Consider the following 17101-nt stretch of genomic DNA (forward strand, 5'->3'; position numbering starts at 1 on the left):
GTTGAGTTTAGATTTAGTCGATTGTAAATTGTTCGACATAGTTCAAGTCTTGACAATCATTATGAAGATAAAGACCTATTAAATTTTTTTAAAAAAATAATTATCATTAGTTTTAATAGAAAAAAAATCGTGACCAATTTACCTGGAAGGTCGGCTCCACCCAATTTCTAATTTATATATATTGATTAATAGTTACAACTAATTTTATATCGATGACATATGCTTTTAATCGGCTGAGCTGGTTAACAGCATATTTTTTATTTGCTATTATTTTTAGCTCTTATTTTTGTAATATTTTATTTAAGAGATAATGTCTTAATAGATTTGTAGGGTACCTATCCTAAATAGTATTTAAAGCCCATTGGGCTTGTAAATGGGCCTGAATACTCGTAGCCGTTAGAAATTTGAACTTCCGTCACAATTGTAACCTCATTATATCCTTTAGACCAAAAAGCCCCTAATGAATTTATTTTGTTCTCTTTTGAAATGCAAAAGCCCTTCTGAATTCAAATCCCACAGCCGCGGTCCAGTTTTCAAATCTTTGATGGCATCTCAGCCGTCCGTTTCAAAAGTCTTTCTCGATCCCCACTTTTTAGAGCTCAGTTCCACTGTCTGGAGGATAGCTTCCAAAATTTGCTCATGGAGAAGAAGAGAGATTTTGCAGATTTTCAAAGAGGGATTTTGAAATTACTCCCTTTCATCTAAGATTCACTAGCTTCTCCTCCAGATTCTTCGTTCTTCCCCTAGAATTTGCTGGGAAGAGCTTCCTCGATCAGCTGAAAGCAATTTCAGGAATTCGAATAGTCCCTTATTTGTTCTTCATATCTTCCTTCAGGTGAGTAACTGGTGTCATTCACTCCCATTTTGTTTCTTATTGCTAGTTCCTCTGTGCTTACTGCTTTTGTTTGTCTGACCCCGTGTTTTTGCAGAATGTTAAGGGACCCAAAATTTTTGCGCCGGAGTTCTGGTAAGAATGAGGAGCTTGAAAATGTGCCGGTGAATCCTAGGGATCCAGTGCAGACTCGAATTGGTTCGGACTTATCACGACCTCCATTGAATACAATTCAAGAGCCAATTCGAAATTCGGAACTAGAAAAGGAAATTGGTGTGAAGAGTAGAGTTGAAAGGACTCCCGTTAAGGCGAAGGGAAAGGAATCTGATCTTGCATTGCCCCTCCGCACGCCGGACAAGCATGGAGGAGCTGGGTTTTCGTCCAGGAAGCGGTTTGGTTGGGCTCAGAGAAGTGAATCTGGTTCTCTCCCCGACGAAGAGAAAGCTGATTCGGTTGCTTGTTCAGCACAGCCGAGCCGTGGAGTCGGAGGATGTGGAAATGGGGGTTTTTCTAACGTCACAACTCCTAGGACAACGAGGACGGTGGGAAGAGCAACCTCGAGTTATTCCGAAAGTAATTCTACGCAAAGCACGCCGACTAAAAGTGTTTCTAAACCTCCCTATTCAGTTTGTCGCAGCAAAATTGATCGAATCAATAACTTATCTGCATTGTATAAAGGGATTCCTGCTAACCCTGTACCTCCTTCGGTTGTCAATACGGTCGAAGTCCCTCACTTTGATCTCAAGGAAGACCCTTCATTTTGGATGGAACACAATGTACAGGTAATTGCATCTGTCTTCTTACTAATGTGGCCCTGTAACACTCCATTTCAGTATAATGGAATTTTCAATCTACCGAAATCCAGAGTTCCCTGATGACTTCTGCTGATTCTTGAGTGATGTTCTCTATAAATCTATGTATTTAACTATTTGAAGTCACTTTAATGGCTGTTAAATTTGTACAGGTTCTTATACGTGTTCGTCCTCTAAATAACATGGAGCGAAGTAATAATGGCTACAATAGGTGCTTAAAACAGGAAAGTGCTCAATCCATCACTTGGATTGGCCAGCCAGAAACAAGATTCACGTTTGATCATGTGGCATGTGAAACAGTGGATCAGGTATGGTTCGAGAGGAAATCCTGCCTGTTCTCTTTTTGTTGATACCTCTTTAAAGTTAAGTTCTCTTCATTTCCGTTGTTTTCTTATGACGTATCTCTCCTTTGCAGGAAATGTTGTTCAGGATGGCTGGTCTGCCAATGGTTGAGAACTGCCTGTCAGGCTACAATAGCTGTATGTTTGCCTACGGTCAGGTAAGTTTCTTCACTAATTTCCCATCTTGCAGATTAAGTAGTAGATATCTTCCAAATTTATATGAATGTTAAGTAAGCATGTATCACCTAATTTGTTCACGACTTATAATCATGACTCTTGATTATGATAATTGATATAGCTCATTCTCATTGTACTATTCGGCTTACAATTTGTCTAAAAATCAGGCAACTGATCAGCAGGAAACATTTATATTAATTGGCAACAAAGTTCATGTTTTAACAACATTCATAACTATGTTATTCATCTGCGTATGAAGAAGTAGTACAATTATCTTGCTCTGGGCATGGGATTTTATTATTTTCTTTATTTATTTTATTGAGTTTTGAGTTTGATTATGCAGACGGGAAGTGGAAAGACATACACAATGCTTGGTGAGATTGAAGATCTTGAAGTCAAGCCGAGTTCGCATCGTGGAATCACTCCCCGTATATTTGAGTTCTTATTTGCAAGGATCCATGCTGTAATTGTCACATTTTTTAGATCTCATTCTAGTATGCAGTGGTTTGAGGTAGCTTCTGACACAATTTATTTTCAATTTTCAGGAGGAAGAAATTCGACAAGATGAGAAACTGAAGTACAAGTGCAAGTGCTCTTTCTTAGAGATTTATAATGAACAAGTTACAGATCTTCTAGACCCCTCCTCCACAAATTTACTTGTAAGATTTATTATTCAATATTTTAGTTCATATGTCATTATGAATTGTTAAATAGTTTTCCATCGTTCTCCTAACTACTTTGTTTGCTCTCAGCTGCGGGAAGATGTTAAGAAGGGTGTTTATGTAGAAAATCTGTCTGAATTTGAAGTTCGGACTGTTAGTGACATTCTCAGGCTCCTGACTCAGGTTTCTGTGTTGGCTATTTCATAACTTCAATTCATGTGCACTTACTTGTTCTTGTTTGTTGATAAACTATTGTTTGATGTTTTTAGGGTTCTTCAAATAGGAAAGTTGCAGCCACAAATATGAATAGGGAGAGCAGTCGCTCACATAGTGTGTTTACATGCGTGATTGAAAGTAGGTGGGAAAAGGATTCCTCAACTAACCTACGTTTTGCTAGACTGAATCTTGTTGACCTTGCTGGTTCAGAAAGGTAAGGAATCAGCCAAAATTTTGTTAGAACTTCAGGCCACAGCATGTGCTCAAAATTTTCCGTTTTTGTATGCTTCTATTCTTATTCATCAAACCTGTATTCTGTTTAACAGGCAGAAAACTTCTGGTGCTGAGGGTGAGCGTTTGAAGGAAGCTGCTAATATTAACAAGTCACTGTCTACACTTGGGTATCTTTGCCCTTACCTGAACGCCGTTTCATCCATCTTATATTGGTTTACTTGTGCCTTGGCCTTTCTTATTGAACGGTGATTATAAATTTCAGTCATGTTATAATGGTTTTGCTGGATGTGGCACGTGGGAAGCCGAGACACATTCCTTACAGAGATTCAAGGCTAACCTTTCTTCTTCAGGTTGATAATTATTCTATCTACTCTGAATTTTCTGCTGTTAATGCTGTTTTGACCTTTCAAGACAAAAAATGCAGGATTCTCTTGGTGGAAACTCAAAAACAATGATCATTGCAAATGTTAGCCCTTCTATTTGGTTAGTTAATCAATTCTCAAATGATACTCGATTTAGTTAAGTTTTTTGTTCATGCTACTTTTTTAGGGGAAATTGTAATAGATAGCAAATAGTTTAGCAATACTTGCAAATATAGAACAAGAAATAATATTTTGCTATTGAAATTTTGTAGGGTGGGCAACCGTCAATGTTGCTAGCATCCATCATTGATACGGTCTATTACATGTCTATCAGTATCTCCATTAATGTCTAGGGTCTACACGTCTATCGGCGTCTTATTGATAAGACACTGATAAATGTCTATCATTGATAGATGTTCGAGGTTGAGAAATGTTGATGAGTTTTTTCTCGAAAATTGTGTCATAAATCTTTTTATGATGTACTAGATTTACTATTATTTTAGGCTAGATTGACATATGAGCAACTGTCCCTTTTTAAAACCCTTTATATTTTAAAAAATTTAGTTATTTTATCGTCTGTTTTGAGTTTCTTGATTCAAGAAGTTTGTCATACTTTGTGATTTCATATACAAATTTATTTTTAATCTCATTTTCTTATTCAGTTGTGCAGCTGAAACTCTAAACACCCTTAAGTTTGCTCAGCGAGCAAAACTTATCCAAAACAATGTGAGTTACCCTCAGTTAGGAACCAATTTTTTTATGACATCCTCTAAAATCTTATGACCAATCTACTGTTCATTATGTCACATATAGGCAGTTGTCAATGAAGATTCCACTGGGGATGTTATCGCACTCCAACGCCAGATACAGCTTCTAAAGGTAGTATGACGTACGTATGATTGATTAAAATTCTTAAAAAACCAATTTATACTTACGAATTTGTTTTTTTGTAACAGGAGGAGCTTGCTTTCCTCAAACGGCAGAATGTTTCCAGGTCTCTGTCCTTTGATTCCTTTGTCAAAGATACAAATGAACATGAAGATGATGCAGAAAATATATGTGATATGGACATTTCACAGGATGAAGATTCCTTTGAATCTCAATCAAAAGACGTTAGAATGTCAATGAAACAGGTATACTTGGCTGCATTAAATTTGTAAATTAGTCACTTGTATAAATATTGCTACTAATTCTGTTGGGAGTAATTTACCAGTAATAATTTATCTCCATATTCTGATGAGATAGATTGTACATTGGAAAACTTCCAGTGTAAACTCGCTTCCCTTCAACTTATTTTCTTTCTTGTGAGACTCTAATTGCAGTTTTAAGATTTCTTCTGTGGTGGAATGTCTTTGCATTTTTTTGTTAGTTTCTCTTTCTAATAATCTTGGTTGAAATGGCATGAAAAAAAAACAGTTTAAATCTTTGGAGATAACACTTGCTGGTGCCTTGAGGAGGGAAAAAATGGCAGAAGCTTCCATCAAGCAACTTGAAGCTGAAATTGAACAGCTGAACCGTTTGGTATCTCTCTTCTTTTTATTCCTTACTCTGAAATTCTTTTAATTTAAGCAGTAATTTATCTTCTAAACTGCTTCTCAGGTTCGTCAAAGAGAAGAAGATACAAGGTGTTCTAAAATGATGCTTAAATTTCGAGAAGACAAAATTCAGAGAATGGAGTCACTTCTTGGTGGTTCAATTCCAGCAGAAACATATCTTCTTGATGAGAATAGAGGTTTATCAGAGGAGATTCAGCTACTTAGAGCCAAAATAGATAGAAATCCTGAAGTTATTCGCTTTGCCTTGGAGAACATTAGGCTTTTAGATCAGCTTAGAAGGTAATTTTTCTTTATTTTTTCTTTCTTTTCCTTTCTTTCTCTGCAGTCATCAATGTTTAATCTTCAATAGACTTCAAGAATTCTATGAGGAGGGGGAGAGAGAAGTACTCATGGACGAAGTATCCAAATTACGAGATCAGGTACTTAGAAAAGTTGAAGTTGTGCACTCATTGCTGTGTGAAAGCTTTTGAAAACTTGTTGTAGAAGTTGTTTTCATTTTCTTTTGAAGAGCCTATTAACTTTTTCTTTTTTTTTTTTAATTAAAAAACAGCTGCTTCAATTTCTTTCTGGGAATTTGGAACAGCATGATGATTCAAAACCTACCATGCAACCTCAGGTCAGTATTTATGTACTGGTAACAAATTTTTGTTCCAGGGACATGATCTTATGAATAGCTTGATGGAATGAGAAGGAAAATGAATAGAATTATTTTTTTCTTTTCTAGATTTGTCATCATTTTTGTATGCTTCTCTCTCTAAGAGGAACAAACCACGTGTGTAGAATGCTTGCTAATATCTATTACAAGCTCCATTTGGAATGCTTTTTCCCGGTCGTTTTGCCAAAAGTATATAGAATTCACTACCTCCACATGAAAAGGACGTTGCTCAGGGCTGTTCGGGTGTATTTTTCAAACACTGTTTTATATATGAATCATTTTAATACTGTTTTCAATTTTAAAAACTGTTCCAAAAGATACTTTCTAATTCTGTTTTCATTTATTTCTTCTCCATATAACTCATTTTAATTAAGTTATACTTGAAACATAATTAATGATCATATATCAACACAATAAGAAAGAACACAACTATTTTTTGTCCTAAAACTATTTTTAGATCAAAAAATTGGAGGTTCAATTCCCCACCCTACATATCGTTAGATCTCAAAAAAATCGTTCTTACGAATTATTCTTCTAACATAAAAAAAGAAACGTGTTCCTTTTAAGAATGTTTTTAAACATGAATACCCTTGTGTTCTGTTTTCTTTCATGTTTTCCCATACGTACTGTATTTGAGACTGAATTTTGCTTTGACTATCTACAGTTGAAGAAAGCACTTGATGAGCTTGAGGAAACCAAGTGCAGTCTAGAATCTTGCCTAGAGGAAAATGAAAAACTTAGGTGGTGAGTATATTTCTTATTTTTGCCCCAAGTTTATTTAGCTAGACTTCTAAAAAAAGGGCCAACTGCGATTATGACATAATATGGTTGCATATTGCAAAATTTGCAATCCAATAAACTAATTGAAATCATAGCGAAAAGTATTATCTGCATCTATTATGAAACTCAACGATTACTTTAAAAAATGGACGGATTATTATTACCAAGTCAATCAATAATTAGAAAATGGCAAGAATACCTATGTCAATCAACAATTACAACAATAATTCAAATTAATATTTAGGTTAGTTATCAAATATCTTCCACTATTATAGTCTTAAAAGTTTAAAATTCATTGATAATCATCATCAAGTTAATTAGTTATTAATGATTTATTTCTTAAAAAATCTTTATTTGCAATTGCTTTAATAAAAGGCATATCGACAAATATTTTAGAAAAGGAGTTCACCCAATTGAATTTATCTTTCTTAATCTTGAAAAATGAGACTGTTTTTAGTAATTTATTGAATTGAGAAGTGACTTGTTCATTTAATGCAGGGAGATAGACCAATTGCAATCAACGCTGAATAATTTAAAATCTGAACAGCATCAAGATGACAGTATTTTCACTGTTGAGGTATTTTGTTCTAAAGTAAATTTCTTCAAGCTTTAATCCTGGCTAGAAAGATGAGAAGATAATAGAGCCTTGAAAAGATTAATTGCTTAATCAGTTGTTGAATAGTATGTGCACTGGTATATTATTGTCCTACAAAGTCCCAAAACATTTATGACCTCTTCAATTGGAACTTCCAGGGATCAGATCGTGAAGATTTGGTGCCAAAGACAATCCATCATAAGCTGAGAGAGGGGAATGACATTTCTTTACTGGAGAAACATGATGAAGAAATTGTGAACTTGCATATGGAATTGGATGTACTTAAAGTCATTCTCAAAGAAGGAATGCTGTCTCACAGAGAAGTTGATGATAGAGCCATATGCTTGAACAACGATCTTCAGCTTACAACAAAAGATCTTCTACATATGACTGAACGGTGTGAAGCTGTAAGCAGAGAATTAGAAGAAGCAAAATCCATTATTGAAGCTCTTGAATCCCAACAAATTCTCTCAATCAATGAGATTGAGGAACTGAGGAATAGCAACTGTCAAAACTTGCATATTATGAGTGAACGGGAACTTGAAATCGTGTCTTTAAAGAAGTGCCTTGCTCTTAAGGAGATACGGGATAATTCACCTGAATCACCTCCGGTCCATTCAAGGTTTAATGAATCCCGACTGCGTACAAAACTGAACAGGATGCAAATTTCTCTTGAAAAGGCCAAGAGACTGAATGCTTTGTGCAAGAATGATCGTGAAAGTCAAGCTTCAAGTGAAAAGGAAATTAATGAAGTTTGCCGGCAAGCTGAAGCTGAAACTGCTGAGGTGATTGTCTGCATGCAGGAAGAGCTAGCAATACTTCAGCAAGAAGTCCAAGAAAGTCATTTGAAACAAATAGAGATGAAAACAGATGTAAATACTTTGGAATCTGAATTGAAGCATCTGCAGGATGAACTCCAGCTTATGACTGAAAATAATGAAAGTTTAAGTGAAATACTTGAGAAAAAGGACCTGGAACTGATAACATTGGCTGAAGAATGGGAATTGCTAACCAGTGAGATGGAAGAAATTCTTGGTGACGGATGTGCGGCGCTCATGGATGCCTCTAATCACCTTGACAATATATCTTCTTCCTTTCCAGAGAAAAGGATTTGGATTTCTGAACAAGTGAGTAGAATGACAAGAATCTTATCTGAGAAGGACTTGTTAATTGAAGAGCTCAGAAGGTGTTTGGAGGATGCAAACAATAAAAGAATTGACATGGAGACCATGCTTAAATCTCTCAGAGGAGCAGCATTAGCTATTACAGAAGCTCACCAGCAGGAGTGCAAAGAGAAAGATATGGAGATCCTTCATTTGACATCCCAGGTTAAAGAAAAGGCTACAAGTCTCGCAGAAATGGAAGACACCATTAAACTAGCAGAAGACCGCATTAGAAAAACATCAGTTTGTGCTACAATTGCTTTTATTGTTGTTAATAGATTATCGGAGTTGAACAATTATCATTCTGATGCCTTGAAAGATAGGGATATCCAGTTCAAAGAATCAGTAGAATTAAACTTGAGGAAAGATGCCCATGTTGAGCACCAAGCCGCTTTGATCACAGCAGCAGATGAACAGATAGTGCATCTAAGGGAACAACTAGAAGAATCAAGAGGAACTTGTGCTACACTGGGAAAGCAACTTACCGAGGAGCGAGAATATCATTCTTCTATGCAAGTAAAGCTTGATGAATTTGAGAATGATAAAATTTTGACAATTGAGAAGCTAGCTGAGCTAAAAACTGGTGTTTCTACTCTAAGGTCGTGCATGAGCTCAAATATGGAGGAGCATGCCAATTCTGAGGGACAGAAATTGGAGGATATATTTTCATCTTTGGGTGAGAGGGAAGAACGATGGGTAAGCTAAAATTTTGCTTTCTGATTGACAAGATAGATCTTGAGGTTAGTTGCATGCATGTATGATATTTAATTATGACTGAAGGTTGGTTTCCTTATTGCCAAATGTGAAATATGTTGCAGACAGGTGCAAACACACATCAAGAAAACTACAAAGACCGGGATGAAGACCAAAGAGATCAAATTTTTTATCGTTCTCCTAAAGTGGGAAAAGAAGTACCTGGCTTTCCATGTAATAAGAAAAACTTAGAATCTCAAATCTTCCGTAACATTTCTGATAGAGATATTACCATCACACTTCTGAAGCAACAAATAGAGTCTGCACTAAGAAGCTTGAGTGTGGTACAAGATCAGATGGTCAAGCTTCAAAATGAGAAGAAAGAGATGTTGATCAATGAAAAACAGAACCAGGAGAACTTACAGTGTTTAACGAATCAAGTATTTGTGCTGCAAGAAACAATGAAAAAGTTCGAAGAGCGATCTGAGAATGTGATGGAAGCTTTTAGTCACAGGCTAAAAGCATTTGAACAGACTGTGCTAGAAGCTGGTTCTCATTGGTGCCAAACAAAAGAGGTAAAAATGATTATTTTTCTTAACTATATATACATACGTGTATGTATCTATATATGTGTGTGTGTATATATATATTGGACACATCTTAACTATATTTCATAGAATCCTCATTCCCATTATTCATTCTTAAATTTGTCATCTAATCTGTATTTTGGTAACACTTTATTTCCCACATATTTCAACAATATAATTTTTCTTTTCTTGGTAATAAAAAAATGCATCCTGAGTTTAATTCATATTATGGATCTTTTTCTTTCTCTTTTACTATAAAAAAATGCGGCAACGAGAAACAACTGTTCCAGACTAGAATATCAACATGGCTATGGACCCACACCCATTGTTCCAGACTAAACCTTTTTGGAAGTCTTATATGTCGTCTATCTTTGCATTCGTATTCCTATTTTTAATCAATGACGTATCTTTTTTAGTCATCATCATCTCACTAGGGTGTATTTTTTTTAAGTTTAGAATTTGTAGAATTCAATGAAATGACAGTCTGATTTTTATAGAAAATTTAGCTACTGTGACCTGACCAGTTACCAACGTTTTCTAAGCCATCATTTCACGTCTTACAGTTACTTGAACTGGAAGTTGAGGAAGCAAAGATCGTTTCAGTTCACAAGACTGCTGAGGCATCTTGTATTCTTGATAAATTTGAAGAAGCACAAGAGATCATAAAAGAAGCAGATATTATGATTAATGAGCTCATGATAGCAAATGAAACGTTGAAGCTTGAAACAGAAAGGCTAAGGGAAAAGGAAATGTTGCAAATCACTGAGCAGGATCTATTGAGGAAAGAAGTTAAAAGCTTGCAACACAGTGATAGTTTAACACGTCAGAAATTCCAAACTTTAGGGGAACACCTATGCTCAAATTTAATGGAAATTGAGGCTTCCATGGCAGAACTGGAGGATGCCTTTGCAGAGGTCCAGACTACTGTCAACAGTAGTTTTATGTCTTTTGCCTCCGAGATCCAATCAATGAAGTCTTTACAGCTGGACTCAACCAAGTTTGTCCGCTCATGTTTTGAGAATGTATGGTCTGAAATAATTGTGAAGGACTGTGCTATATCAGTGCTACACCTCTGTCACATGGGTATCCTATTGGAAACTGTGATGGGGTTAAATGCTGAGAATGGTTTGCTTCATCATGGGCTGTGTGAATCGGATGTTGCAGTAGCTGGTTTAAGGGAGCAAAACCTCAAATCAAAAAGAGAGCTTGATATGTGTAAAATTCTGAAAGGAAAGTTGCTGTCTGACCTCAAGAACGGTTTTCATCGCATCCAAAAGAAAGAGGAGGAAGCAGGAGAAATGAATTCAAAGCTAAATTCATTCGAGAAAAAGATATCAGACCTTCAAATCCAAGAAGAACAAATGTTGCAAAGGTCAAATTACATGGGACACCAACTTGTTGTTTTGATGAAGGAGCTGGACGACAGTAATAAAAATTTAATGTCAACACTTTTGGATCAAGAGGTATTGCTGAAGAAAAGGGAAAAATTCCTCCAGTCCCAGGCTGATTTTTTTGTGACAAATTTGTGCGTGAGAGTTTTAGAGTCCTGTATTTTGGATTCAGAATTAGAAGAGATGACTCTCCAGAAGTCTATGGCTGATAGAGACCGTATCAATTGTCTAGCAGTTTTTGAGATTTTGAAGGAAAAGACAATTATATTCAAGGTTGATGAAGAGTTGAGAGAACAACTCTTACTAGACAAGGAAGCTGAGGTTGTACTTCTCCAAAAAGAAATTCATGAAGCACAAATCGAGCGGCAAAATTTATTGTCAAAACTAAATGAAAGCAATTTTAGTGCGAGGAAGATGGATGAAATGAACAAAACTCTTGAACAAGAAATTCAGCTGCTAAAAGAAGCCAGTGGTTCAAATGATGTATTGAAAGTTGAACTGGATGAAGTTCAGGGGAAATGTCAAGCACTTGAAGCTGAATGTGATAGATTACTGAAGGATTTGGAAACGAAAGAAAAGGTCTTGGAAGATTCTTCCCGTCAAATATGTGCCCTTGATCAGCAAAATCAGAATTTATATACTGATCTTGAAGTGAAAAATATTGAATTGCTGGAGCTACAATATTTACAGCTCATACTTGCAGAGGTATTGTGCTCAAAAAGGCAGGATTTTGAAATTTGTGTTAACCATGTAAATACACTAAATGAGGAGAATATTTTTTTGAGAAATAAACTTCAATATTATGAGGAAAATGTCTATGCAGTTCTCAGGAATATGAGTATGACTCTTTCAAAATGTGTTGATTCAATGGACATGTTAGATGTTGACTGTACCAGAGCAGTTGATGGGTTGAATGCAGGTTTTCCATTCTTGGATAAGATGTATCATGAGATGTGGGAAAATGTAGGGAAGATATCTAATTTTCTGGAAGAGTTTAAATACCTGGAGTTGAGTGCTAAGGAAGTGGAATTGGAGAATCGGTCTCTTCAATCTGAGTTAATAAGAAAGGACGAAATTCTTGCTGGACTTCTTTTTGATCTTAGCTTGCTCCAGGAATCTTCTTCTAAAAATAAGGATAAAAAGGATGAACTAGATGAGATAGTTGCTTCAATGCAGGCTTTAGATAACGAGCTTGCAGGAAAGTCAGCTGAGCTTGATAAGGCCATTGCTCATACCCATATGCTAGAAGCTCATTTGCAGGATAAAATGGACATAATCTATGATCTGGAGCTCAATTTATCAACAGAACGTGATTCTAAAAAGTTAATTTTCAGTGAAAATCTGGAGCTGAAAGCACAAGTTGAAAATGTTCTAGTAGCAAAGAGTTCAATGGAGGAGGAGTTGTCAGAAAAGAGGAAGGTTACTGAAGACTTGGAAATGGAACTGTTAAAAGTGGGCAATCAACTAAGCCAAATGAATGAACTGACAAGTGAAAGAGATCATCTACAAATGGATTTGTGTAGTGTGAAAGAAAAGCTAGAAACATTAGAAGCGCTAGCTGATGAAAATGAGGCAAAACTGATGGACGCTCAACAGGTATGTTTCATTAATAAGCCAATAAATGGATATGTAAGGAGGTGGATTTCTTTATTCATAATTTTATCCTAATATAGTCATGAATGTCAATGGCAGAATGCTGAATCACAAAAGATCTATGCTGAAGAGAAGGAGGCTGAGGTGAAACTCTTAGAGAGGTCTGTGGAAGAGCTAGAGTGTACCATAAATGTATTGGAAAATAAGGTGAAGTATAAAAGTCAAAAGTGATTACACGTTACTTGAAATTCTATTTTTGACAGTAGTATAGCATTCACCTTAATATACTGATGTCCGGACCCCATTTTAGGTTGACATTGTAAAGGAAGATGCTGAACAGCAAAGGTTACAACGAGAAGACCTTGAATTAGAGCTTCATGCTGTGAAGAATCAATTGCAGAATTTTAGAAATGCTGATGCTGACTTGAAAAGGTACAGATCAGTGCACTTGTTCCATTTTCTTCAATGGTTTGGATATGTTCTGTAATTTATAAATTAAAACATTGATGATCTTTTTCTTCCTGTAACTGTAGGTATGTAAACGAGATAGAGAAAAACCATGCAGAAGCATGTAAACACATACAAATTCTTGAAGGAGATGTTAATGAAAAAATCACTGAGGTAAGGTTTATTGGTGAATTCTTATTATAATGAATTACCTCTACAATATAAATTATAACTGAAATCGTTTTATATGACTTTGAGCCTAAATTGGCTTTGATCTGGAGTAGCATCTCATTTTAATTATGTTTTAACAGATTGCACAACTTAAAGCCCATATCTCTGAGCTAAATTTGCATGCAGAAGCACAGGCTAATGAGTATAAGCAAAAGGTAACCATATTAGGTTTCCAGTTTTATTCTTTGCCTCTGACTTCTCACAAGTCTCAAATCCCTGAACAGTTCAAATCCTTGGAAGCCATGGCTGAACAAGTTAGACCTGAAGGACATTCCACATATGTCTCTAATTCTTCTTCGAACAAGATGGACAAGCATGCATCCAGGCCACGTGGTTCTGGTTCACCTTTTAAATGCATTGGATTGGGCTTGGCTCAACAAATGAAATCTGAGAAGGATGAAGATCTCTCTGCTGCAAGGATTCGCATTGAGGAGCTTGAATCTTTGGCAGTTAGCAGACAAAAAGAGGTGCAGTGCATGTAAACCTATTTTCAAGTTCATATATCTATAAATATTTTAAATTTATGGGCCCCAGTTTACGTTGATTTTTGGGCGTTCACTTCATACAGATATTTGCACTGAATGCAAGATTAGCTGCTGCTGAGAGTATGACGCATGATGTCATCCGAGACTTGCTAGGCATCAAGCTCGATATGACCACTTGCATGGTACTTTATGCAACCTTCTTTGTTATTTTAATAGTCTTCTACTGTCATGACCATTTATCTGATGGGTTATGTCCAATAAATTTTAGAAGTTATCACCTTACAGTTTCTTGTTAATGAAACATTAGCATTATTGTCTGCTTGAGAATGATTCCTTACCTTGTGCTGTTTAATATTACTAGTCACTGTTGGATGATAATCATCAGCTGCAGAAGACATCAGAGAGTGCCCAATTTAACATTTTTGAGTCCCAGGAAAAGGTAATCTTAGTTTTGACAATATTGAAACTTGGTTGAATGTCAGTTTTTGTTTGTAATTTTAGAACAATTTCCATTTTCAGGAGAAGGTCATAAAACTGAAGAAACAGCTCAGTGAGTTTGTTGAGGAGCGCCGCGGGTGAGCTTATATTATCAGTCACATGTAGAAGATTCAATTTTCAAACTTGTTTAGCTATTTCCATCATATTTATTAAGTGTCCGCCTTTTCAGATGGTTGGAGGAGATAGACAGAAAACAAGCTGAAATGCTGGCCTTACAAGTTGCTTTGGAAAAAGCTCGCCACAAGGATCAGTTACTTAAGACCGAAAACGAAATACTGAAGGTGTCTGGATGCAAAAAATTTTTTTATCTTGTTTTCCCCCTTATTTCATTTTCCCTTACTGCCTTTTTATTCTGCATAGTCGGAGAACTTCAATCACAAGCAGAAAGTATTGGAACTTGAAGGAGAACTTAAGAAATTGTCTGGTCAGCAAAATCTCCAGCAGCGTATTCACCACCATGCCAAAATCAAGGTTAGATAACGTCATTCTAGTTCAAGTTTGGCAAACTCCCTATTGTGTAGCATTTCGCTTATGAACCTAATGCGTGTGATCTTTCCCCCATTTTCTTTGCTCTTTTATATACCACAGGAAGAAAATAACATGCTGAGAGCACATAATGAAGACCTAAGTGCCAAGCTGCATCGAACCGAGATTCTTCTTTCACGTGTGAAAGAAGAGCTTGCTTATTTTCGCACCTCCTTTGGAAGGACTCCTGACATCAACTTTGACGAGGAGCAACGACTAAACACCAAGTTGAAGGTTAGTACTCTGCAAATGAAACATAATGGCTTGGAAACTATATCTTCATTGTCTAACGAATCTGTTATAGGAAACCGAGGAAGAGAAGGTTCAACTAGCTCGGAAGCTACTGAGTTTATGCACCAGTGTTTTAAAGGTAAGTTAAACCTCATGAAATGGAAGAAACTAAAGGTAGTAGATGATAGGAACCAAATAATGAAATTGTTTAGGAGATGAAAGCTAAGAAAAATACAATAACTCTCGGGTAATTCTTCAAGGTACTTGGACCTTCCCCACTCTTGATCACACTCAAGCTTGAAGGCCCATAATATAGCCTACCTTCTCTTTTCATTCCATCTATTTATCGTTAAATCACTACTAAACCTAAAAGTTTAAGTTGATGGGTCACGGTAAATTTAATCTTTTATAGATAATTTAACACTCTCTCTCATTTGTGGGCTTGGAAATTTGCACAAAACCTAACAAGTGATAATCAATATTAAATAGAGAGAAAACGACATTACATAATTCAAATATGGGACTTCATGCTCTGATACTACGTTAAATTTAATCTTTTATAGTTATCTTTTAACTCTATAGCCAACTCTTACTAACAAACTCCTTGGCTAATTACTAAGATACTCTTAGTGTCCCAACAATATTTCTAACGACTACCCCAATGGCATTCCCAACAGTAGAAAAGATTCTTCTTCTTCACAACTCTGGGATACTGTGTAGTTAATACATAGTTCTTCTATCTTTGCAGGCCGCTGGAGTAACTAAACCTGCGTCTGACGTATGCCCTGCTGTGGCTGAGGAAGCTCTGGAGCAGCTAATGACTAGAGTTTCTTCAGTAGAACGAGAGCTGCAGGATTTCAAATTCAAGGTATCCTACAATATATTTATTACTCTCTCATTTTTTTTCTTTTTTTTTAGCACAACAATTTGAGGGCACGGGAGATCGAACCTTCGACCTCGAGGGAAGGAGTATATATCAATTACCACTGAATTTTGCTTATGTTGGCTATTACTCTCTCATTTCTCATGTCGTTAAATTGCAAAATTCTTATAACTGAAATCCTGGATGGTTTGTGTTCATGTACAGAACAAAATTGCCAACGAAAGAATTCGATTATCGGAAATTGTGCCACAGCCTTCACCAAGAAGTTCAAAGAATGAAGACAATTGGCAGTCTCCTAAAAGACTGCTTCAAGCTTCATATTTTTCTGCTTTAGATCGATGAGAGGTGCCAGTCGCCAAACAAAGGTGTTTTCGAGGTGATTTTTTTATAATTCAATTTATTTATTTTTTCTTCCAGGAAATTGTAATTAGGCTTTTGTCAGCATCCATGAGTATTGGTTGAGCTGTCTATCTCTTGTTGACAGTGTAAATATTACTGTTAATTATGATTAAATAGTAAAGATAATCAAATGTAATAGCCGTGTAAATTAAAGATTCTGAAAGTTTCAGGTTTTAAAGTTGGTACTTTTCTAAAATTTAAAACTATAAATAAATATTTTGTAAGTTTAAGAATTAAAAGAGAATAATCTTGAACATTTATAGATTAAAATGAGGTTAAAGGCTAAAGGTATTGAGTACTTAATTAGCTTATGCATACCTTACGAATTTATTTTTAATTAAATATAGAATTCCTACTCCTTTGTGGCAAAGGTGCTACTCCTTTTTTCTCCTAAGAAAATTTAAAATTATATTTACAATTTGTATTATTATTTTGGTTAAAATAATATTTTTGTCTATATACTTTCAGCTCTCTTCGTTTCATTTTGTGTTTTCGAAGTATTATTTTGGTAGGTGTACTTTCGATTTTAATTTATTTTAGTTTATATATTTTTAATATATTTGTTTTGTTACGTATATTTTTAAAAAGTCACCATTTTTGTCTCTATTTTAAAAATTTTTAATAAAAATTTTATGCATGATGAAAATTCAAATACAATTCATTAAATATATTGAGTGTAATATCGTTTTGAAATTGTGATACAAAAGTAAGATTAAAAATAAAATCAATAGACTAAAATGGTCATTTCTTAGC

At 35.5% G+C, this 17101-nt stretch overlaps 1 protein-coding gene across 1 annotated transcript; it reads left to right on the forward strand.

Annotated features, from left to right (window-relative positions):
- The first annotated feature begins 594 nt into the window (after positions 1–594).
- On the forward strand, positions 595–16526 carry POK2 (phragmoplast orienting kinesin 2). The gene is made up of 37 exons (XM_022292832.2): positions 595–835; positions 930–1614; positions 1797–1952; positions 2060–2143; positions 2506–2625; positions 2708–2821; positions 2915–3007; positions 3094–3254; positions 3367–3441; positions 3537–3624; positions 3699–3757; positions 4299–4362; positions 4450–4515; positions 4593–4769; positions 5053–5157; positions 5236–5471; positions 5542–5611; positions 5743–5808; positions 6512–6591; positions 7126–7204; positions 7381–9081; positions 9204–9653; positions 10229–12652; positions 12749–12856; positions 12960–13081; positions 13183–13270; positions 13408–13482; positions 13552–13794; positions 13896–13994; positions 14174–14251; positions 14332–14387; positions 14480–14591; positions 14671–14781; positions 14899–15069; positions 15140–15205; positions 15815–15934; positions 16154–16526. The coding sequence occupies exons 2-37, from the start codon at positions 931–933 to the stop codon at positions 16289–16291; spliced, it is 8739 nt and encodes a 2912-aa protein (XP_022148524.1). The 5' UTR covers positions 595–835; position 930; the 3' UTR covers positions 16292–16526.
- Positions 16527–17101: the final 575 nt, after the last annotated feature.

Source organism: Momordica charantia (assembly GCF_013281855.1).
Source record: "Momordica charantia cultivar OHB3-1 chromosome 2 unlocalized genomic scaffold, Mcharantia_2.0 BLBB01000002.1, whole genome shotgun sequence".
In the NCBI taxonomy this organism is placed as follows: domain Eukaryota; kingdom Viridiplantae; phylum Streptophyta; class Magnoliopsida; order Cucurbitales; family Cucurbitaceae; genus Momordica; species Momordica charantia.